This window comes from Zalophus californianus, chromosome 9 (assembly GCF_009762305.2).
Source record: "Zalophus californianus isolate mZalCal1 chromosome 9, mZalCal1.pri.v2, whole genome shotgun sequence".
NCBI lineage: Eukaryota > Metazoa > Chordata > Mammalia > Carnivora > Otariidae > Zalophus > Zalophus californianus.
The window spans coordinates 5735807-5758950 of record NC_045603.1 but is presented as its reverse complement, the minus strand read 5'-3'; the positions used below and the strand labels follow the sequence as shown (position 1 = coordinate 5758950).

At 46.8% G+C, this 23144-nt stretch overlaps 1 protein-coding gene across 9 annotated transcripts in view; it reads right to left on the bottom strand.

Moving 5' to 3' along the window:
• The window catches only part of EFCAB6 (EF-hand calcium binding domain 6), a 222441-nt gene that overhangs the window by 77297 nt on the left and 122000 nt on the right, over positions 1-23144 (bottom strand). For 8 of the 9 annotated variants that reach the window (XM_027591704.2, XM_027591711.2, XM_027591707.2 and 5 more), the window contains 3 exons: positions 9938-10052; positions 7424-7557; positions 1702-1934 (listed from right to left, as the gene is read on the bottom strand). In XM_027591704.2, the coding sequence (XP_027447505.2) occupies positions 1702-1934; positions 7424-7557; positions 9938-10052 (482 nt within the window). The remainder of the gene's footprint in view (positions 1-1701; positions 1935-7423; positions 7558-9937; positions 10053-23144) is intronic. The other variant, XM_027591706.2, reaches the window with a different exon arrangement.

Below are 23144 nucleotides of genomic sequence, written 5' to 3'. Positions count from 1 at the left end.
GTACCTCAAGGGCAGAACAGCCTAGTGAATGTTACTATTATGCAGAAAACACATCTCTGCATTATCGTAGTGGATGGTAATGCTTCCAAAAATAGTAGTATTGGTCAAGGAGCGGCTGAATGGCTTCTTCATTGAAGTTTGTTGGCATTCAACAGATCTCAATGGGGTAGATGGTATTGGGATTGCTGTTACTGCTTAAGGGGGCATATACTCTCACTGGGAGAAATGGAGGAGACAGATGGAGTTCCAGCCGGGCTGGACATGCAGACTCCTCTCCTCACCGGCATGGAGTGGACAGGGGCCGGGGGTGGAGCACTGCCTGGGAAAGAGCTGGAAGGGTCCTTGCATCTCCCCAAACAGTTGCACAGCTGACCCCAGGTTTATAAAAAGAAAAAGATATTCAGTCAACCCTTGAACAGTGAGGGGGTTAGGAGCACCAACCCGCATAAGTCAAAAATCCCCAAAGAAGTTCTGACTACCCCCCCCCAGATTAACTACTAATAGCCTACTGTTGACTGGAAGCCTTACAGAGAACACAATCGATTAGCCCATATTGTGTATGTTACATGTATAAATACACTGTATTCTTACAATAAAGCCAGGGAAGAGAAAATGTTAAGAAAATCATAAGGAAGAAGGGGTGCCTGGGTGGCTCAGTGGGTTAAGTGTCTGCCTTCGGCTTGGGTCATGATCCCAGGGTCCTAGGATAGAGCCCCACATCAGGCTCCCAGTTCAGCGGGGAGTCTGCTTCTCCCTCTGCCCCCCTTCCTCGTACTCTTATGATCTCTCTCTCAAATAAATGAAAATCTTAAAAAAAAAGAAAATCAGGGGCACCTGGGTGGCTCAGTTGTTAAGTGCCTGCCTTCGGCTCAGGTCATGATCCCAGAGTCCTGGGATCGAGCCCTGCATGGGGCTCCCTGCTTCGCAGGAAGTCTGCTTTTCCCTTTCCCACTCCCCTTGCTTGTGTTCACTCTCTTGCTGTCTCTGTCTGTCAAATAAATAAATAATCTTAAAAAAAAAGAAAATCGTAAGGAAGAGAAAACACGTTTATAGTACTGTACTGTATGTATATAAAAAAATCCACATATAAGTGAACTGGCAGGGTTGAAGTATCCTGTGTTGTTCAAGGGTCAACTGTGTATGTATAGGTTTACATTCACAAGAAAAGCCTGAAATGATACTCAGTTTCCATCAATTACCATAAGGGGTTCCGTGGTTCCCCAATGCACACAGATTGTGTGGGCTGACGTGTTAGTAGCTGGACGAGTGTCCTCTCGACAAGTGTTAGCGTGCAGCCCCCGGGAGTGGTCCAGCACAGATCAGACAAAGGGCAGGGTGCCAAGAGGTCTTGGAAGGCTGAGCAACACACATATACACCTGACCCCCACTTTATAAGAGAAAATATGTAAGTATCTGTATTTGTGTGCCTTGAAAGAAGACTGGTATGATTCACGGTGAAATGCCAAATGCCAACATGATGCTTATGGGTGGCTAGGTGAGGTTGTACCTTCTAATCTGCACCTGTAATTTCTAGCTTTTTTTACATTGATCGCATAGTCCTTGTGTGATTTTTCTGGAATCACCAAAAAGACAAAATAATTGCTCCCAGGGGGCAATTCTGCTCCCCCTGGCACCCTGCGGGCATGGTGGAAGCGCTGGATTGGGCGCGGGCAAAGGCGCTGAGCCGCCCTGTCCTCTTACCTAATGAGTCTTTGAGGCACATCATCTGTTCCGAATGGTCTCTTCTCACACAGATTTCGAAATTCCCGATAATTTAGAGTGACGCTGAGTCTCAAGCCAAGAAGGCCCAGGAAACGCTCAAAGTCTTCATCTTTAAGATTGAACAGTAAGTGCAGTAGCAATCTGTGAAGATCATGCATGTTGATTATGCCATCCCTGTCAGTGTCTATTTTAAAGAAGGCAGAGTAGGGGTCCTAAAAACAAAACGCACACGTCAAAGCACTTCCTTCTGAACCCCGACGACAACACACTTACAGCCCCACACAGAGGGACTCGTCTCCAAAACGAGGACGGGGCAGCCTTCCCCCTCCTGCTTTTGGGAGCCCTCGCTCCTCCAGGAATATCCTTGCCATGATGTTTTTCCCAAGAAATGATAGACCATGTTCTCCGGTGCCCTCTTTTAATGCAAAGAGTCCAGGAAAAGGGACAAGAAGGGCTTATCTTTCCCCTTCCCTCTGCTTATGGTACCGCTCCTTCCAGCACCGGAAGTAAGAGGATGCTGGAGCTTTCCGGGGCAGAGAAACATCTAGATCTCAATGTTTCTACAGAGGGTTCATGATGTTTGGTGACTTCTCTCTACAGGAAAATGAGTGCAGTACTGGATGGCACCCCAAGGGGCCATCCAGAGGCCAGGGCCCGGTGTTTGAGGACCATGCTGAGGAACCAGCCCTGGCTAAGCTCTGCGTGCCTGCTGTACCCACAGGACGTGGCACGGGTGCGCCTGCTCAGTCGGTGGTGCCGCACGAGGGCACGGCCATCCCCATCCTGCAGATGAGGAGATGGAGGCTGGGAGCGAACTTGTGATTTAGAGGCCGTGCTGCCCCTCCTGGAGGCGGGTTGTTTAATTTCAAATCCCAGCTCTGCTACTTCATTTTGGGGTAACCTTAGGCAAGATCTTTAACCTGGCCACACTTTCATTTTCTCATCCGTAAAATGGGGATGGTGAAAGTCCCTACTTCCTGGGGTGGTGGTGAGGGTTGAATATGCTAATGTATGCCAATCACCTGGCACGTTTTCTAAGTGCCCTAACATGTTGTCTGTTACTATTACTGTTGCCCGAGGTCAAACAGCAAGTGCCTGACACTCAGGCTTTGAAATGGGCTCTGTCTCGGCCAATGCCCGTGTTTCCCCCGAATGTACTTCCTGTGTCTCAGACTTGAAGAGTCGATGATGTGGCCTCAGCATCCCTCGTCTCCATCAGTACCTGATGCAGCCCCCGCACCCCCCACCCTGCTCCACCGCCGCGGGTTCCTCTGGTGACTCTGGAGGCGCTGCACTCATACCTGCATGTCCCGGGATCTGCCTTATTTATAACAAAGCGAGACCCGCTATGACTCAAGTGTCTAGTTCAGACATCTTGGGATTTTGTGGAGAGATCTGTCTTCACTCCTGCATTCACTCAGCACCTCCTATGTGCAGTCACTGCACCGAAAGGTATGGGGACCGACTTCCAATGCTGCCCCTGCCTCTCAGGGGCACCACCATCTAGCAGGCAGGTACCTGTGTCACCACCGCTGGGGACTTGCTCGGGGTGCAGGCCACCTCTTTGCTGCTTATTCCCACGACACCGCCAGCGCCAGGCCCTCCCACACCCTCCAAGCTCACATCTGCAGGGGCTCTGGGGCATCTCGGCTTGGATGTCAAACCAAACAAGCCCCAGGTCAAGCCCCTGACCTCCGAGCCCCGCCCTCAACTTGCTCCTCCTCGGCTTTCCCACGTCTGGAGATGACAGGCTTTCTTTCACAGACCTTGGCGTCAAGCCCGGCCCCTGCTTTCCTTGCGCGCGCCGCCCCGTCCCAGTGCCGCTCCCCGGAGCCCACAGGAAGCGCACAAGGGGCTGGGGGCGCCCCCACTGTTGCCACCGCTCGCACAGCCCCAGTCAGTGCCCACTGCGCCTCTGCTCACCCCGCCGGCTCTCCGCCGCATGCACAGTCCGGTCCTAAGTCCTGCTACGGCCCCCAAACCCAGAGACCCCGCTGCCCTCATTCCTCTCCTCTGCCCCCTTGCTGGCCCAGGAACATGCTAAGCCTGCCTTGGGCATCTCAGGGAATTCTCCACAGTACCTGCACCCTTTGGCGTGTCCGCTCCAACGTCACCTCTCAGGGAGCATTTCCTGACCCCCTCAGGACAACGGCACCCTGATCGGTCCCTGACACTCACCCTGCCTTACTTTTCTTCATAGAGCATGTCACTGCCTGACAAACTGGAGACTTATGCCTTCACTGTCTCCTCCCTTTCTGGAAGGTAAACATGTGACTGGGGCTCTAATCTGTTGCTCGTATCTGCAGCTCAGAGCGCTGCTCCATAAACACCTGTGGAATGAAGCTGGTGGGTCTGGAGAGGGCAAGTGTTCCCTGAGCACCTAATACGTGCCAAGCACTCTGCTGGGAAGACACACATTGTAACTACAACACGGTCCCTGACATCGAAGTTCTCACAGTCCAGTAGGGCACAAAGGCTGCAAGCCAAAGACAGCAAGTCCGTGTGGCAGGTGCCGGAAGTTAGGCGTGAGAGCTGTGCTCACTGCCAGCCTGGACTGCCAGATGATGGGGACAGTCCACATGCCATGGAACCCACATTGAAAATCTTCACAAAAATAAAAACCTTCATCATTCCCCACATCTTGGTCTTTGGCTCCCCAGAATGAAGACTCCTAATTTTATTGGAGTCACACAGATGCAACCTCTACTAGACATGTGGCTTTGGGTAAGTTTCTCCCCATATTAGACCCCTGGTTTCTCCATCTGTTAAATGGGGATGCTAATGCCTACTTGATAGGGTAGTGTAAGGATTTAAACAAATGAGGCCATGTAGGTAATCCTTCCAGTTCACAGCCTGGCATGGAATGTGAGGTCTTTTATTCATTCAACAAATATATATCGATCATGTATTACATGGCAGGCACTGTGGTAGCCATTTGAGTTACTGTGGATGATTCAGGAACAACTCAGCCCTAATGTCTCATAGGATTACAAGTCCACATGCACTTGTGCTGGAAGGGGAAAGGACGGCAGCCGATCTCCCCACAGATCTGAAGGTGAGGGGAAGCACCGAGCACTTAAGAAAGATCAGAGCTTGGGTAGGAGTTAACTGATCAAAGGGGTTGGACTGGCAGTCCAGGCAAAGGAACAGAATGTGCAAAGACATGAAGGTGAGGAAGAAGACTGGCTGGAGTGTGAAGTGAGGAGGAGAGGGGTCAAGGTACAGCTGACTGGGGCCTGCAGGCCAATCAGGCAGGACTGAGGCCGGTCCTCAGGGGACCAGCAAAGGGGATGCTCTGATCAGGGCTACATCCTGAGGCCAGCCCACAAGGTCCAATGTCGAGGACAGACCATGAAGTGAAAAATGAAGTCGAGAAATATATGTATGGAATGATCCCATTTGTGTGTATGGGGGGGGGAGGGGTAGATCCTGATTGTTTTAAAATATAAACCTGAATCCATGGACACGTGCCGGACCCTGCAGAGACGCTGTCCCTGGGCTGAGGGAGCCCACAGGGGCCACAGAGAACCCGTGGTCAGGTCGTGTCCCCGGGTCACCCAGGGGCTCTCTGGGCCTGCTTTCCTCACCACCGTCAGGGAGAAAAGATGTCCCTTATTTGGTCACGATGAATTATTTCCTCAGCTCTTCATGGTTTTTGGCCTGAGCTGTGGCTGTGACCCCAGCTGAGCACTGATATGGCCTCATTGGGCTACAGAATTACTAGGCCGACAGCGGCAGCAGTTGTGATTGTATTTTAAACTAATTCAAGTTGGGTTTTTCATTATTGACGAGGAGAGACATTCAAGAATTTCTCATGAATAGGAACTCAATAAAGTAAGTAAAGTGACTGTCCCTTCCCATTCAAAAATCAAGGCACATACTTTGCCTCATTCACGCCCATCTGTGAGGACAACAAGCAAACGTGCAATGACCCCAGATGTCACCCGCATCCTAGTACAGACCATGCAAACTCTGGCAATTAGAGGTTCACTTTCTCTCAACCACTAGATTATAAACTCTTGGCAGGATAGAGTGGGTGTCAGCGAGTGTTCATTGAATCAGTTCGTTGTGTAATTATTTAAACTAAAGATCACTGGGAAATATGGGACATGTGTGCGCTGTCACCAAGCTTCACGGGGACCAAAGGTAGGAAAACAGTGGTGCGAGCCCAGAGCTTGGCTCTCCCCACTGAATCCCCCTCACTGGGAAAGGTGTGCAGAGGAGACAGGAGGAGGGAGAGGCCAGAAAAAGGGGTCTGGCTTGCAACAGAGTGGGTGAGTTAGTGCCCCAGGTAAGGGCAGCAGAGGGGTGCTGGCCTGGGACCCCTCTGGGCCACTCTGGCCCTCTGCTGATGGGCACAGAAGGAATGCTTGCTCCCGGGGCCTCTCTGCCTCCCCTTCTGCCCTCTCGCCCTCAGCCAGGCCTTCCTTCTTCAGAAAACCAGGCTCTTGACCCTCTACCTGACCCTGGCCTGCTCTGTGCTCCCTGGGGCTGGGCATTCGCTCAGACTGAATACTGAGGACCAGCCCTTCTCCGCATACGCTTACGGGGACCACAGCTTTTCAAACCAAGAATTAGGATGCAGGGTCTGATGGCTGGACAGAATGTTCAAAGTCAGAACCATCCTGCAAATCCAAGCTAGACAGTCATCATAAATACATTTATTTTTAAATGGGAGCTTGGTAACCAAAATGCATTTCCAATTGGCAGTCAGTGTGGAGAAGAGGCTTCAGAAACACAGAACCATGTGGGGGCTAGCTCACCCCCAGGTTGCTCCCCACCCTCCTCTTCTGGACTCACCCCCTCCTCACCCACGTGCTCCTGCACACCCTGGGGCCTCCACCCTATAGCTAATACAGTAGGCTTATTAAATTGATCTTCCCCCTTTAATTGCTCCTTTTACTTCTCACCACAGCAGTTAAGTTGTTCTACGCCTGCCTCTGTGTTTACATGGCTGCTGTCTATTTCTCCTGTCTTATCCATTCCAGCTTCCACATGCGACCCATCCTACCGATAAGTGAGCTTTTCCCTGAAGCCCATGACCTGTCCGCCACCTGCCTTGAGCAAGCTCCCTCTTCTAGTGTTTGCTCATTTCTTTTTCTGGCCAGCACAATGCTGGGGGTTTAGGATTCGGTTCAGGAGCCACCTCCTCCAGGAAGTCCTCCTTAATGGAGTGTTTTCCCTGTGCCTCTGTAGCAGGCTACAGCTCCCTCTACAACCAGCAATCCCATGTGTCTGAATCATCTGCGTCTCAGAATGGATGAAGCTCCTATCTTTCATCCCCAGCTTTTAGCAGAGATTCCAACCTATCCTAAGTGCATAATGCTCATCTGGTGAGTGAATGGGTGGTGTGAAGACGATGGATGAATGGATCCTAAATTCCCTGTAACTCAGGTTGCCCAGACCCTCCCCACCCCATCCCCTCCTTATTTCTCCAAGGCCTTTGAGAGGCAGAAGGCAGAGCCAACAAAGTGGCAGTAGGGAAGGACCTCAGGGAGGGGAGGGGATTGCAGAGTTAAGGCTGAGTCCCCCTCCCCAGGAAGGAGAGAAGGGGTGAGCCTGAGTCTGTGGTGTGTCCCATGATGAGCCGAACATAACGGGCTCCCGGAGTGACAGCCTGCATGGTTGAAGGGCTGGGAGCATGGTGTGTGTGTTGGGGGGGTGTCCAGATAAGCCAAGCAGTAGATAGGTCATAGTTTACCCGGAAGGCTTCCTTCAGTCTCTGGGGGAACTGCTTCAGGCATTCTTCAGCGGTTATAAAGTAGCTGTCTAAATTATTCTTTGAAAGAACTGGAGTCTGCAATGGGGTCACTTCTGGCCCATTCATTTTAGCATCTGAAACAATGACACAAACCAGAAGACTTCCATTAGTGGCATGCCTACCTCTTTATTTCTGTTGCAACACTGGATGTCTTCCTGTCCCAAATCCTGCCAGAATACTCGACGGGAATGAGGCTCTGTGAAGTGAACTTAGCATTACCTTGGTTATGATCTGGTTTCTTTCCCTTCAGTTTCTTGGACATTCTCCCATCACTGCAAGGACTCGTTCTCTGTATGGCGGGGCCACACTGTCGGCCAGCACACAGTGGCCACCATGCCCGCCCTTTCTTCCAACAGGGCAGGACATCTTGCTTACCCCTCCATTCCCAGAGGCAGTGAATGAGAATTCCTGCCCAGTTTTGGTTCCTAGCCTCGTGCCCTAAACATAGCAATGTGTAAGTCAATCAACATTCCTTAATCCACCAGGTGTTTCCTGACCGCTTATCTGCTGGACACTGTACGAGGGGCCTTCAAGTATTTGCTGGTCTTTTCAACAAACTTAAGAGGTGGATTCTCTTCTTGTGCCTTGTTTACATGCAAGGAAATCTATTATTTTGCCCATTTTACATTTGAAGAGATGGAGGTTCAGGGGGTTCCCCCAACTTCCCCAAGGTCACAGAGTTCATGGACAGCAACACTGAACTCTGGCCCACCAGATTCCAGAGCCCGGCAGGCTCCTTACTGGGTTATGCCCTCTCTCTCCCCTAAAACAGAGGAAGAAACTATAATCTCTACTTAAAAAACAACCTATTTCCATCAGGTTGGGATAATGTGAGTGTGGCCTTGTTTAAAGCCAGGCTACAAACCTAGGACTTGGTTTTAGATTTGGTTCTCTGCACATGTCACCACCACCCTCTCTCCACTGCTGTGGTCTGTAGGATGGAAGGTGGGCAGACAATCTGGAGCTCGTGGGCATCCTATGGTCCAGTCTTGAACCTGGCTTTTACCTCACCTTAACTTGGGCTTGGAGTGGCCTCCCTCAGGTTCACTACACCTGGCAGATAACACCTTCCCCTGTTGCTTAACTCGCCTCTGCTGTGTGCACTCCAGACCCCCGCCCTGGAGCCAGCCTGGTGCCTAGGTCTCTACCCCCACCTCTGTCAGCATCTGGCTACGCAGGAAGATGGGCAGTGCTGGGGGACTGGTGGGGGGGGCATAGGAGGAGGAGGAGAGTGGGGGGGAAAGAACAGGGGTAGGGAGGAAGCCAAGAGCAGTTGTTGGCTATTGAGTCAATTTTTCGCTCTGCAGAGGACCTGCAGCTCTGGGACCTGGGGCAAGTGACTGACTCATCTTGGGCCCCGCTTTCCTCACATGAAAAATGAACTCACCTGGCACACTGGAAGCACTAAAATAAATGTGAGTTCCGTTTCCTCCTTTTTGTTCTCCTTCAAAAATGTCATATACCCAAAGTGTCAACATTCTAAAATTCTATGGCTTCTCGAGTTGCCTGTTTCCCCTGCACGTGGGACCCCCCTGCCCCTAGGACAGAACGCTAGTGCTAGTCTGCGGTGGTCAGAAGGGACCTTCGCGTTTTCCAGGTGAGGAGTCCCAGCTGCCACTGTCCCTAGGGGAAACCCATCACACCGCGCAGTCATCTCCCAGACCGAACATGGGGAGGACAGCAAAATGTCCTGCCCTGTCCAGCCTGAGTGCATTTGCAGCAAAACAGAAGAGTATTCTGTCAACGTATTTGTGTGACTTCTGTAGCTTTTCTAGAGGGCTTATTTGTCACTCTAAACTTCAGCAAGAGTGGAGACCAGGGGGAGGATGACATGGGAGAGAGATGGGGGGGCGGCTGCTTGTCATCCCTCTGCCAAGTGTGGGGCGGGGGGTAGAACAAGAACAGGGGGCAAACGGGAGGCCCCAGCTTCCAGGCTTGACTGCGCTGTACGCCATGAATTTCCTGGCAACCGCTTTGGGGCAGGGGGAGGGGAGGGCCAGCACTGAGCGATCTTGGGTGTGTCGTGGAATCTCTTAGAATCTCTGTGTCCTTCTCTGCAGAAAAGGAGGAAGGACACTTGCCTGGGTGGTGCATGGGTGCCGCTAACCACAGACAAACAGGAGCTATTCTCAGGAGGAAAAATCTCAAAGGACAGGAAGCGTGATGGAAGGAGCATGGGCTTTGGAGCAAATTTTAGAAACCATGTGTGCTCTAAGTCTGTAGAAGTCTGTAGAGGCAAAATTCTGCACTCACAGTTTGGTTTAGTGAAAAGAAAAGGCCGAAACACAGTCAGACAAAAATCAAACAAAAATGTCTGTTTCTAGTCTTAGAACACACACTGTTTCCGCATCTCAGCTCACGCTACTTCAACCCAGCAGCCTCGAGGCACCGCTCAACAAGCCTGGCAGTGCCACCAGCCGCGTCCCAGCAGGGCTGGTGCTGGAGATTAGCTACCTCCAAATCCTGCTGCAAAATCAAGATAACTCATCCCTTCTTTCTGATATCCTATTTTTGCAGTCAGCAGAGCGTACTGGTCGTCATCCATGGGCATTCCGCTAGCCTCCAGTACCTGGCAAGGAAGAAAGTGAAGGGAGAGGCCGTTAGGTTGTCGCAGGCTCTCCCTGCTGACTGAGCCCCTCCAGCCCCGCAGCGGGCTCACCACTGGTGGCCCTGTGCTCCAGCCTGTGATTGTTACTCATCTGCCTCCACCCACAGGCTCCCTGTGAGTGGGGCCCTGGGGGAGGGGTGGGGGGGTTGGCTCCTTGGCCCAGGGCAACGTTTGTTTGTTGAGCGAGTGAGTAAACAAAGTAAACAAAGGAGTAACTGGGCTCCTGGCCTTGCGCTTAGCAGGCCTGGCCCTGCGGGTTGCAGTCAGCACTGCAAACCTTTCCAAAGGCCACGCCTTCCAAGACATCCAAATTCACATCCGCTGGCACTGCCATGAGTTTCGAGTCTCCTAAAGTGAGACTTATATTCACATATATCCTAGGAAACATGAACAAAATAAAGGTGGTTTGAGGAAGGAAAACTAAAATTTTTATTGAAGTTTCATTACGATCCACAGTTTAAGCTGCAAACTACTGCGTTTTTTGTGGGGGAGAGGGTATCCATGGACCCTGTTCTCCTCTCCTTACATGAGTGCACTCACTGAGAGTCACCCATGGTCCCTTCCTTCTACCACATGGAACCTACTGCTTACTAATGGTTTCCATTTTGTGTGAGTGGTTGGGCGGGTGGAGGAACAAATGAGAAAACGCACTTCCCTGCATTGCACATAGTGAAGTGGAATTAGCTAGATGATGCCTTCCTAGGGGAAACTGATTAGCTGGGCTGCTCAAGGAGCAGATGATGCTGCACCCCTCTGTCAGTGGCCAGTAGGCCAACAATGTGGCCAGTGTTACCTGCCTGCAGGTGAATTCCCCCCAGAAGGGATGCTGAGGGGAATATAGGCAGGACAGAAGATACCATCCCTGCTGCTCTCAAAGCACCACAATTTAAATCAGAAAACATGGGTTTTCTTCCAGAAAAGGACATTGAATCAGTTCACTTGAAATGTGTGCATCTAAGGGCCAAAGACATCCAGGATGGCTGAACTCGCCCAGGACAGATGAAAGAAACCTGTCTGGGAGAGCAGAAAGTCTGGGATGGGTTTTGAAGGAAGGGTTTGTTTGTGTTTTCAGAGGGGAAGGGGACATGGAATACAGAGATCAGCCATTAACACAGATCAGGGGCTCTGGTGCCACAGAAGCCAGAGTAAGTTGGAGAGCAGAGGACAGCAGGGTCAGTTCCACACTGACTGCATTCTGTGGAGGAAGCTCAAGGGGGAGAGGAACAGGGGATGAGATGAGACAGTACTCATCACTGCCACCACCATCATCACCACCATCACCATCATCCCCACCACGAACACCACCATTACCATCATCACCACCATCACCATCATCAGCATCATTATCATCATCACCATCATCACCATCATCATCATCATCACCACCATTACCACCATCACCACCACCATCACCATCAGCACCTTCAGCACCATCATCACCATCATCACCACCATCATCACCACCATCACCATCCTCATCACCATCACCATCATCATCATCACCACCATCACCATCATCACCATCATTATCACCATCATCACTATCATCATCACCACCATCACCACCATCACCACCACCATCACCATCATCACCATCAGCACCATCATCACCACCATCACCATCATCACCACCATCATCACCATCATCACCACCATCATCACCATCACCATCATCATCACCATCAGCACCATCATCACCATCATCATCACCACTATCATCACCACGATCACCATCATCACCACCATCATCACCATCACCATCATCATCACCATCAGCACCATCATCACCATCATCATCACCACTATCATCACCACGATCACCATCATCACCACCATCATCACCATCACCATCATCACCACCATCATCACCATCACCATCATCACCATCATCAGCACCATCATCACCATCATCATCACCACTATCATCACCACGATCACCATCATCACCACCATCATCACCATCACCATCATCACCATCATCACCACCATCAGCACCATCATCACCACCATCACCATCATCACCATCATCATCACCATCAGCACCATCATCACCACCATCACCATCATTACCACCACCATCACCATCATCATGCTTATTGCCTGTTACATGCCAGGATTGTGCTGAGGTCTTTATAGATATGGAGCCTTCTGCCTCGGCCTCTCCAGACTAGAACTGCAGAATGTAAACCCACTGAGCTGCAGCAGGGTATCCACAACTTGTGTGCTGTCATTGGCTCCTTCTGTTTGGGTGCATCCTTCTCCATGTGTGGGACCAGGACCCAGGGAGCTGGCACCACTGACTGTTCTTATTCTCACCATCGGGTTCAGTAATGAACAGAATGCGACAGTGGTTCGCTGTAACTGTACTGGCCCAGTTGGTCAGGCCCTGGCCTTGGCTTGGCTTGTGTGTGTGAGTTAAAGTAAACAAGCTACAGGAGGTGTCTGATGCAGGATCGGAAGCTGAGTGAAAAGGGAAGGGAATGCAGGTGTGGTGGCGTTGCCTGCAGGGGCTTGGTGGAGAGTAGCACTGGAATCCAAGACGATCCCAAAGGCCCGCCTGGGGACCTGAGCAGTGGCGCTGGCTAGGAACTCTTACGGCTCTGCGCCATCTGCACATGCACCCTATCCCAGCTCTGTGGGACAGCCTGGCCCAGCACAGGATGGCATGAGTGTTTCGATGGAAAGCTACGGCCTACACAGAAGCACCCAAGCGGCAGGGGGACTCTGAAGCGGATAGATTGGTTGCTTTCTTTGAAAAATAACTTTATATTTTGAAAACAATTACACATGAATTATTCATTGCAAATTCCTCCTGCTCAGTCCTTTCACAAAAACATATGTATGGGTAGTAAGGAAATGTCTGTAGGCAAATGTTTCACAGCCTGGAGGCTTGTGAAACACCACAGAGGTTAGGCATGACTTCAGCAGCCTGTCCAGAGGTTGCAGGCGTGCAACCCCTGACGGGCACAGAGCATTATGCAGGACGCAAAACCCAGAGGGTGTGATCACCAGAAGAGGCAGCATGCACTTTACAAACACGCGTGTCCCCAGAGCTTTTTGCACACTCTCATTTCTAAGATGAACACAATAGCAAAGCAACCAGATTTATCATGACCCTTGGAGGCAATTTACCATACAGTGTAAACCTAAACAGCAGCATTTATAAAGCAGATTTCAAAACATTTAACCATTCAAGTCGAGTCCTTGGGTCTTTTCTACAAGGCATTTCCCTAAGAAAGTTCCTCAAAGAGTGATAAGCCATGGCCCTGGCATAAATCTGATTCACAAAACCGTCACTCTTGCCATCCCTGGGATGTCCCTTAGATTGCAGACTGGTTCTTCCACAAGAGGCTACATCATTCCAGAGAAACATCCACCCGTCTCTCCGTGTGAGGAATACTTGTTCACTGGGCCTTTTTGTGTCATCTTTTTGGTGATCTTCCTGGGGATTATAATATATGCCCCTACATTTTCCCAGGCTACTTTTAGAGTTCATATGGAACCGCCTCACCTAAAATGAAGAACCCTCAGGACCATCTAGGCCTTACCCGGACCCTGCCCTCTAAGCTACTCTTGTCCTTTGTTCCATGTCTACATAGATTAAAAGCCTGAGACAATGTGAAAATGTTTGCTTTAAGCACTCATATGCATTTAAAAAGATTTTTCCATTTATTTATTTGAGAGAGAGAGAGCACAGAGGGAGAGGGAGAAGTAGACTCCCCACTGAGCAGGGAGCCCAAGGCGAGACTAGATCCCAGGACTCCGGGATCATGACCTGAGCTGGAGGCAGACGCTTAACCCACTGAGCCACCCAGGTGCCCCATATGCATGTTTTAATTACAAAAAAAATAGCCTTCTGTATTTAATTGGATTTGTACCATTTCCAATATTCCTTATTCCTTCTTGGTCATCTGAGCTCCACCTGGTATCAAACTCCTTCATCCTGAAGAGTTTCCTTTAGCATTTCTTACAGTGAGGATCTGCTTGCAGTGATCTGCTTGGAGCATCGCAGATAAAAGCCCCTTGCCTGAGAACACTGCCGGTGGTGGGTGTTCCAGGGACAGTGGCTCAGGTGTGAGAGTTTTAAGTTGGCAAGCGTCTCAAACAGAGTCCCAGCTCTGACCACCTCATGACAAGGGCCAGAGCTGGCCTTGCAGCTGTCCACACTCCTTCCTGCCCCCAGGTGGTGATGGAAACTTCACAGGTGTCACCGAGAAAAGAGAATCTGACTGAAGATCTACTAGGTGCTGGCCACTGCACCAACCTGACTTTCACACATCATCTTAATTAAATTCGCAGTGCTCCTCAACGAAATATGACCAATTCCATCTTACAAATGAGGAGATCAACGTTTAGGAAGAAAGCTAACTAAGCCACCTGCTTCCTGGACAGACACAGCTGTACGTGGCAGAGCAGAGGTGTGGACACATGCTAGCCAGACACCGTGGGACGGCAGCATCTTGTGACGCAGCACCGGGGGAGCCTGATGGCATCTGCTTCCACCTCACCTTTTACAGATGAGGGGCCCAGAGCCCAGGGGCGCACGGGAGTAGTGTGCAGACACCCCAGTAACTCAGGTGTGGGTTACTGTCCAGAGATGCTTGGTGGCCAATGACAACAACCCAGCACTGGTGATGGTCTGGATTCACAGTGGAGGCTTCTGGCTCTAGAAGTAACGGGCTGCACAGCCACATGCTGGGAAGTGTGTCACTCCCCATTCAGATGACACAGCCTGTGCAGCCTGCAGCGGATGCCACTGAAACTGGGTTTGGGTGTCCCCCGAGCCTCTATGTGCCACATGTTTGGGACAGGGTTACAACAGGAACAGGGACTCCATGAGCCAGCTTCTGCTTGACAAACCATCCAAAGCCCAGTGGCTGACCCAAAAACAAGCATTTACTCTCACGCTCATGGATGTGCAGTTCAAGTGCAGTCTTGGCGGATATAAGATGGTTTGGCTAGGTGTTTCTGATTCAGGCTGTGGGTTGACTGGGCTTGGCATCAGGCTGCAGGTTGGGTTTAGGCCTGTTCCGGATGTGTCCATTCTGGGGATCAAACTGAAGGGACAACAGCTACCCTGGGAAAGCTCTTCTACTAGCAGATCGTGGGGGCACAATGCCAAGCTAAAGCACACAGCAGATCTAAGGCTGCTGCTCAGGCCATATCCATGGCACGTCATGTCATAGAAAGCCACATGACCAAGCCCAACATCCTTGGGCTAAGGGAAGCATCCACTGAGATGGTGAACAGCGGAGGAGGTAGGGTGGAGAGAGGATAATGACAGGTGCACAAGCTCTGAGGGCCTTTTCAGCTCTTTGCATCTGCTGAAATCCTATATACTTGGGGGCAATGCTGTGACCTCTGGAAACATACCATGATCATAATCCGACCACACCTCAAATCTAAAAATTTCTAGTCCATAAGCTAGATCTATCTGGTCCACCTGATCTAATTCTACCTAATCCCCCAGTGATGGTACTGCACCACATTTTCAAAACCAATCCTTCCTCCAACCTTAGCGCCCAACTCTGGACCTGCAGACAGAGCAATGGCTTGTCAACAGTGATCACTGAGTTGTAAAACAGTGGTTTTTCTTTTCTCTTTTGCTGCAGGCATGATGATGACAATGATGATTTGGTTTAGACTTTTAAAAATATATTATCCCCGTAGAACCCACCAAGACTAAAATTGTGTTCTGATGGCTCAGAAGGATAAAATGCTGAACCAAAATTAACCTTCAAAAATTGTGAAATGCGACAGCCTCAGTGTGATCTGACACCTTTTCAATGTCAAGGGGAATTGCAGGTGTAATGACTAAATTGACCAGACATGTAATTTTAGAGGCAAATATCCAGAACCTGTTCATTCTTGCATACATGTGTAAAATCTTAGAGTTTTCCATGGGCAGGTGAGTAACAGATTGTGAAGACTGAAGATAAGAGCAGATGAGCCATTCCTCCTTTAGAGGAGGCTGTTCTCAAATCCTAGGGTCAGATCTATTGTCCAACGGGCAAGTGGACACAAGCTGTGAGGCCCAGAGCTGAGCGCTAAGTTGAGTGCAGTGGGAGAAGGGGACACTGAACAGCCATACTCCCCTTGGGAATGATAGGCTCTCTGTTCTCCCCTTCTGCACATTCTGTTATGTTCTCTCTTCTTGATTTCAAAAGCAGATACATTTTTAATACATAAATTTAATGTAAATCCAATTGTGATCCTAATAACATATTTGGGGGGATCCTAATAATGCAAATGGATAAAGTCTATATGGACAAATATAAACATGGCCTCAGAATGCCAAGAAAATGTGAAAAGGAAGAAAAATGAGAAAAGATCAGTTTCACTAAAAAAAAAAAAAAGCAATCAAACCATATTGCATTGATACAGAAAAGATGTATAGATCAGTGTAACAGAATCAAAATTTTCAGTCTTAGACCCAAGTATAATGAGAATTTCACAAGTGACAATCTGGTGGGAAAATATAGAAGAGCCGCATCTTAGACCAAATATAAAAATTAATTCCGTATGGATTAAGCATTTCATTAAAAAAAAAAACAGTAAAAATTCTTGCAAGAAAGTCTAGGAGATTATCTGTAAAATATGGGAGGGGGACCTGGGAGCTAGAGGCATGACACTTTATTAACCAAGACCACAAACCCAGAATTTATTTTTAAGAAAAGAAAAAAAAGGAAGACAGGAAAGAAGACAAATACATTTGGTCGTACAACACTTAAAACATTTTAATGGAAAAGACAAAACAAAAAGACAAATGATAGATTTTGAAGATATATTTGTAGTACAGAAGACAAAGCGTTGATCAATTAACTAATTCAACAGATTGTTTTGGACACCTATATACTGGTACTGTTGAAGACACTAGGAATACAAGAGTGAACCCAAGAGCCAGGCCCTATTGAAAGAGTTCACATATTGTACTGAGTTGAATTATGTCCCCCCAAAAGATACGTTGAAGTCTTAACCCTGGTTCTTGTGAATGTGACCTTTACTCAAAACAGGGTCTTTGCAGACGTGATCAAGCTAAGATGAGGTCATACTGAATTAGGGAGGGCCCTCAATCCAATGAATGCAATCCTTGGAAGAGGGAAATCTGGATCCAGACACACAGAGACGAGGCACCAAGTAAAGACACAGAGACATTAAAGGAAGACATCAGATATTGGAGTAATGGCAGCTACAAAGCTGAGGAATGCCAAGGACTGCCAGCAACCATCAGAAGCTGGACTAGCCAAGGAAAGGAAGGATCCTCCTCTACAACCAGAGGGAACACGATGCTGTGGACACCTTGATTTTGGACTTCTGGCCTCCAGAAGTATTCTCTGTGAGAGAATTCTGTGGTGTTAAGCCATCTAGTTTGTGGTAATTTGTTACAAATCCCTAGGACACTACTGCACATATATGTGCTCATTTAATTCTAATAACAATCCTCTGATGTAGCGACTACTATGATTTCCATTTTAGGGATAAGAAAACTGAGGCCCAGAGAGGTTTGCCCAAGGTCACACAGGTATTAAATAACAGAGCTGTGATTCCAGCTCTGGTGGCCTGGCTCCAGAGTTTACATTTTAAACCAAAACACTGTAATGCTTTTCAAAATCGATGGGGTTCATTCAAAAAATATTTATTGAGCACTTACATGCTGGCCCTGTTCTGGATGCTGGGGATAGGGTGGAGAATGGAAAAGCCGCAGATAACTGCCCCTGTTGAGCCCACAGCTCAGTGAGGGAGATGGGCTCCGGGGAAGCAGGGCCTTCAGGAGAGAACCAGGCTGGAGCTGGCCAAAGGGACGAGTGTCAGAGAAGAGCCATAGAAACTGGGAGGGCAGAGGCTGGGGTCTGATTAAGAGAGAAACAGAGTCTTGCAGGGGAGAAAGTTCCAGGGGTCAGAATCCAGAGGATGTGGGTAAACTGGGAACTCAAAGCTTCTTATGAGCACAGGATGAATGATGATATCTGTAATAAACATCTCTTAAACACTGACAAGAGGGCAAAGGATGTAAATAGGCAATTCATTTGTTCAAGGAGAACAAATCCTAATAGCAAAAAAAAAAAAAAATCACACATTTACTAGTAGTCAGGGAAATAAATACAAATTAAACTGAGCTATTACTTTAAAACTACCAGACCAGCAAAAATTTAAAAGAGCTATAAAGCCTATTGCTAACAGGTGTTGGAAAAAAAGATACTCTATTGCATAGCTATTAGAAATAGGAACTGCTATAGTGTTTGGTCTTAAAAAGCAAACAGGGGCGCCTGGGTGGCTCAGTTGGTTAAGTGTCCCACTCCTGGTTTCAGCTCAGGTCATGATCTCAGAGTTGTAAGATCAAGCCCCGCATCTGGCTCTGCACTCAGTGGGGAGCCTGCTGGAGATTCTCTCTCCCTCTGCCCCTCCCCCACCCTGCCAAGATCCCTCTCTCTTAAATAAATAAATAAATCTTAAAAAAAAAAGCAAACAGACAACATGTGTTTATAAATATTATGTTAGACCAAGCAGCCCCACTCCCGGGATTCCATTCTGTAGAAATAAAAACATCAGTATGTAGAGACACCTAAAGAAAGATAGTTTAAAGAGATTTTCAAAAGGAAAAGAGAAGTGAATGCCCATCAAAAACAAAATGGTTGATGTTCAGTGTGGTGGCACATTTTTCCTTGCGGAAGGTCTATGCTTCCATTGAGAACCAAGAGAAAAGTCAGATAAAATACAGCAAAACATCTCTCTGAAGTACAGCGAGCTGCTGAGGCAACCAAGACTCAAAGGGACAACAGTCTGAGAGGAGGGAGAGCCTCAGAAACCTCACTCATGCATTGTGAGAGGAGGGCAAGAGGCTCAGGCTGGGGCTGGTGGCCCAGGCAGATGGTCGTTACCAGCAAGTGGGGAAGCAAACAGAACTTGTGATGTGTTTATGGGACCTGACACCCCAACCAGAGACTTCACAGATTCCTCATGAGAGGGGGAAGCAGAGAACTAAGCCCAGCATTGCTGGTTTTCCCCTCAAGATGTTTGCTGAGTTTGGAAGCTGTGTGGGACAGAAGACGAAGAATCAAGGCAGAAAGCCTCTGAAAGGCAAATGGGATTTTTTTTGTCATCCTGTGGTTCAGGATTTCTCAGGAGCAAGGGCTCAGAGAATAACCCAAGTTCTGAGTTACAAACTTTGGAGGCTAAATTAGGAAAAGGAATTAAAAAAGAAAAAAGCAAATGGAGCCTTGAGAAACTGTAATCCAGCCTCAAATCAACTCAGTCCTTAACTGAATTAAGGTCATCAGTCCCCACTTTACCTGACCAGCAAAGGAAAGGGTGCCACTATCTAGAGCCTCTCAATTTTCTTAACACAATATCTGACATTCAATAAAAATCTGTCTGCCACATCAAGAGACAGGGCCATGTGACCCCAAATCGAGGGAAATAAAAGCAATAGAAAAGGATCTACAGGTGACCCAGATACTGGAATTAGCAGGGAAAAAAAAGATTTTTAAATAGTTATAAATATGTTTAAGAAAATAGAGGTATATGTTGAGACAATAGAAGAAAAGACACAAATATGGAATATATTAAAAATAACCAAATGGAAATCCCTGAAAACTACTGAAAACTACTAAACTTAAGAACTATATGAATAAAATTAACCACAGATTAGGAAAAGCAGAACACAGGATTAACAAACTGGAAGACAGGTCAATGGAAAATTCTGGGACTGAAGCCCTGAAAGAAAAATAGTGAAAAGTACATAAAAGAGTGAAATATAAGTAAGATCCTGTGAACTGGTCTAACATGCATAACTGGAGGCCAAGAAAGACAGAGAGAACAGGGCCTGAGTAGAAGGAGAAGAGACAAGGGCTGGGAATTTTTCACAAAATTTTTATTAAACACATCAACCTACAGATTCAAGAAGACCTGCAAACCTCAGCAGGATGCATACAAAGAAAGGCACACCTTAACACATCTAGAAAACTGCTAAAGTCCAAAGACCAAAAGAAAAACCCTAAAAACTGCTAGAGAAAGAAAAAGACACATTGCATTCAAATGTGCAACAGTAAGACTTGATGGTTTATTTATCAACACCCCTACTAGAAGCCAGAAGACAATGGAATGATATCTTAAAAATGTCAGAAGAGAGTAACTGCCAACCTAAAATACTGTTATTCCCAGCTAAAATATCTTTAAAAAGTAAGAGTGAACTTCTGCTTCTAGGTTTAACATGTGAAGGGTTTGGAAGTCATCACTTCCATTGCTACAGCAAGAAAAAGGCTGAACATACTGAAAATCAGTAACTTTTCTTAGAGCCATCAGAGAAAACTGACATCTGGAAAGACAGGTGGATACATACAATCACAGCCAAGATCAGCTAACCTGGAGCAGAAGCCACTGTAGCCACAAACTGGTAGGAATGCTTAAGTGGTAATTTTGACAAACTACTGGAGGCAGAGCAAGGATTAGCTTGAGACTGAGAAACTCCTGGAGGCCCAGTCTTTGGAGGGGGGCCACATTTTCATGGATTTTACCACCAGGAATTCTACCAGGTTCTCAAGGTGAACCTTCCAAGAAGAATCCCTTTATGTGTCAGGCAAATTAAACACAAAGGAAGTAAAAATAAGAAAAGTAAGTAGAAGAAAAGAACTAAGAGATAAGACTAGGAATGACTGAAATAGAATATGGACAAACAATAGAGAAAATCAATGAAAACACAGCTTGTTTTATAAAAAAGATCAATAAAAGTTATAAACCTCCAGCTAAACTATTCAATAAACAAAGAGAAAAGATTTTTAAAAATTACCAAAATCAGGAGTAGAAAAGGAAACCCTATGAAAGATCATACCGACATTTAAAGGATAATGAGGCATGAGTCCATACTGATATAAATAAATGAACAAATTAATACATGGGACAGAAGACACAAATCTCCCATGCAAAAGAATTCCAAATAATTTATGTAGATATTCTGCCCTTAAAGAGGTAGAGCATAATAATTCCCCTTTCCTTCATTGTGGGCTGTACATAGGGACTTTTCCTCAAATGGAAAGAGAGAGAAAAAAGAGTAAGTTTACAGAGGAAAAGCCTGGCAGACAGCTCAGCCAGGTGATCAAAGGTCAGTATAACAGTGATCAGCCATGCTGATGGCATATCCCCTGACAGGACGCAATGAGAAGAGTACTTTACCTCTGTGGTCTTCCTTCCAAAAACATTACCCTGGTCTAATCATGAGAACAATATCCGACAAATCCCAGAGAGTGACATTCTACAAAATAGCTGGCCAGTAATCTTCAAAACTGTCAAAGTCAGTGCAATACAAGCAAAGTCTGAGAAAGAACCTGCCAGAGCCAAGAGGAGCTAAGGAGATGTGATGACTAAGTGTAATGTGGGATCCTGGATGGGGTCCTGGACCAGAACAAGGATGGGAGGTAGAGGCTAAGGAAAACAACATAAAAAACCATGGAAACTCAGAGAATTAGTTGCCAGCACACTTGCATTAGCAGAAGGACAAAAGGAGGCCTTTAGACAGAATAAAAATGAGTGCAGGTGCTAGCACAAAGTGTACGATGGAAGGAACAAGAGCAAGGGTAGATGTGTAGACACATGACAGCTTATTTATTATTATAATAATGACAGTGTTTGCAGGATTTAACCTAGATGTACAATTTTTAGGGGTAAGTGAAATTAAAGCATTTTTAAATCCAGCAGTTAGGGAAGTGGTAAACATAATGATCTATATTTAACTACAAACTCTAAGACAAGAATGCATGTTGCAATTGCTAGTGGTAGCCTCTAGACGAATGGCAGAAGAATGTTCTCACCAATAAGCTAACAGAGGGGCAAATGGACTAACAGAAATAGTTGAATATTCTTTAAAAAAAAAAAAAAAGGCAAGAAGATCCACAAGACAGCTGGGTCAAATAGAAAAAAAAATTAAGATGACAGATATAAAACCAACAATATTAGTAATTAAATACTCCAAATAGAAGACTGACTGTCACAACCTATCTTCTAAAATATCAGCTATATTCTGCCTACAAGAGACTTACTTGAAATATAAGCACCCAGAAAGTTTGAAGTGAAAGGACAGAAAAGCATACACTATGCAAACATGAATCAAAAGAAAGCTGAATTAACTATGTTATTATCAGACAAAAATAGGTTCAAAGGTAAGTAGCAGTACTCTGTATCAAGAGTCATGTCATAATGATAAAGGAGATAATTCACAGGAAGTTGCAGCAATTCTAAATCTATGTGCACCCAATAATTTAGCTTCAAAGTGAATAAAGCAACAATCAACAGAATAAAGAAGGATCTTCACTAGACAAATTCACCATCAGATGGGAGACTTCAACACACTTCTCCCATTCACTAATGGAATGAGCAGGCAACAGTTTGATAAGGATACAGAAGTTCTGAAAAACACAGTTAATGAAATCAATCTAATTGACATACTTAGAAAACTGAAGGACCATGATGGAGCATACATTCTTTTCGTGGGCTTATGGAACATTTACTGAAATTGTCTATATGTTGGGTCATAATCCAAGCCTCAGTAGGATAGCCTGAAGTCATTTAGACTTTAGAATTTACTCTCTGATCACAATGGAATCCATTTTAAAATTAACAATAAAAGGTAAATTAGAAAATCCCAACTGTGTGGAAATTAAATAATACACTTTTTAAAATAAACCACTGGGAAAAAGAAATCACAAGGGAAATTGTAAAATATTTTAAACTGAATGACAATGAATGATATACCAAAACTTGTAGATGTGGCTAAGCCTGTACCTAGAGGGCAATGTGTAGCCATCAATTCGTACACAAGAGAAATAAAGGCTAAAAAGCAATAATCTAACATTTTGTCTCAAGAAATTAGAAAGAGAAAAGCAAATTAAATCCCAATCAAGTAGAAGGAAAAAAATCATTGAAGTAACAGCAGAAATACATAAATATAAAACAAATGTATAAGACAAAAGTAACAATAAAGGTTGTTACTTGGAAAAGACTAATAAAACCGACAGACTTCGGTTGCTTCAGGATAGGATGGAGCAATTCCTAGTGCACTAA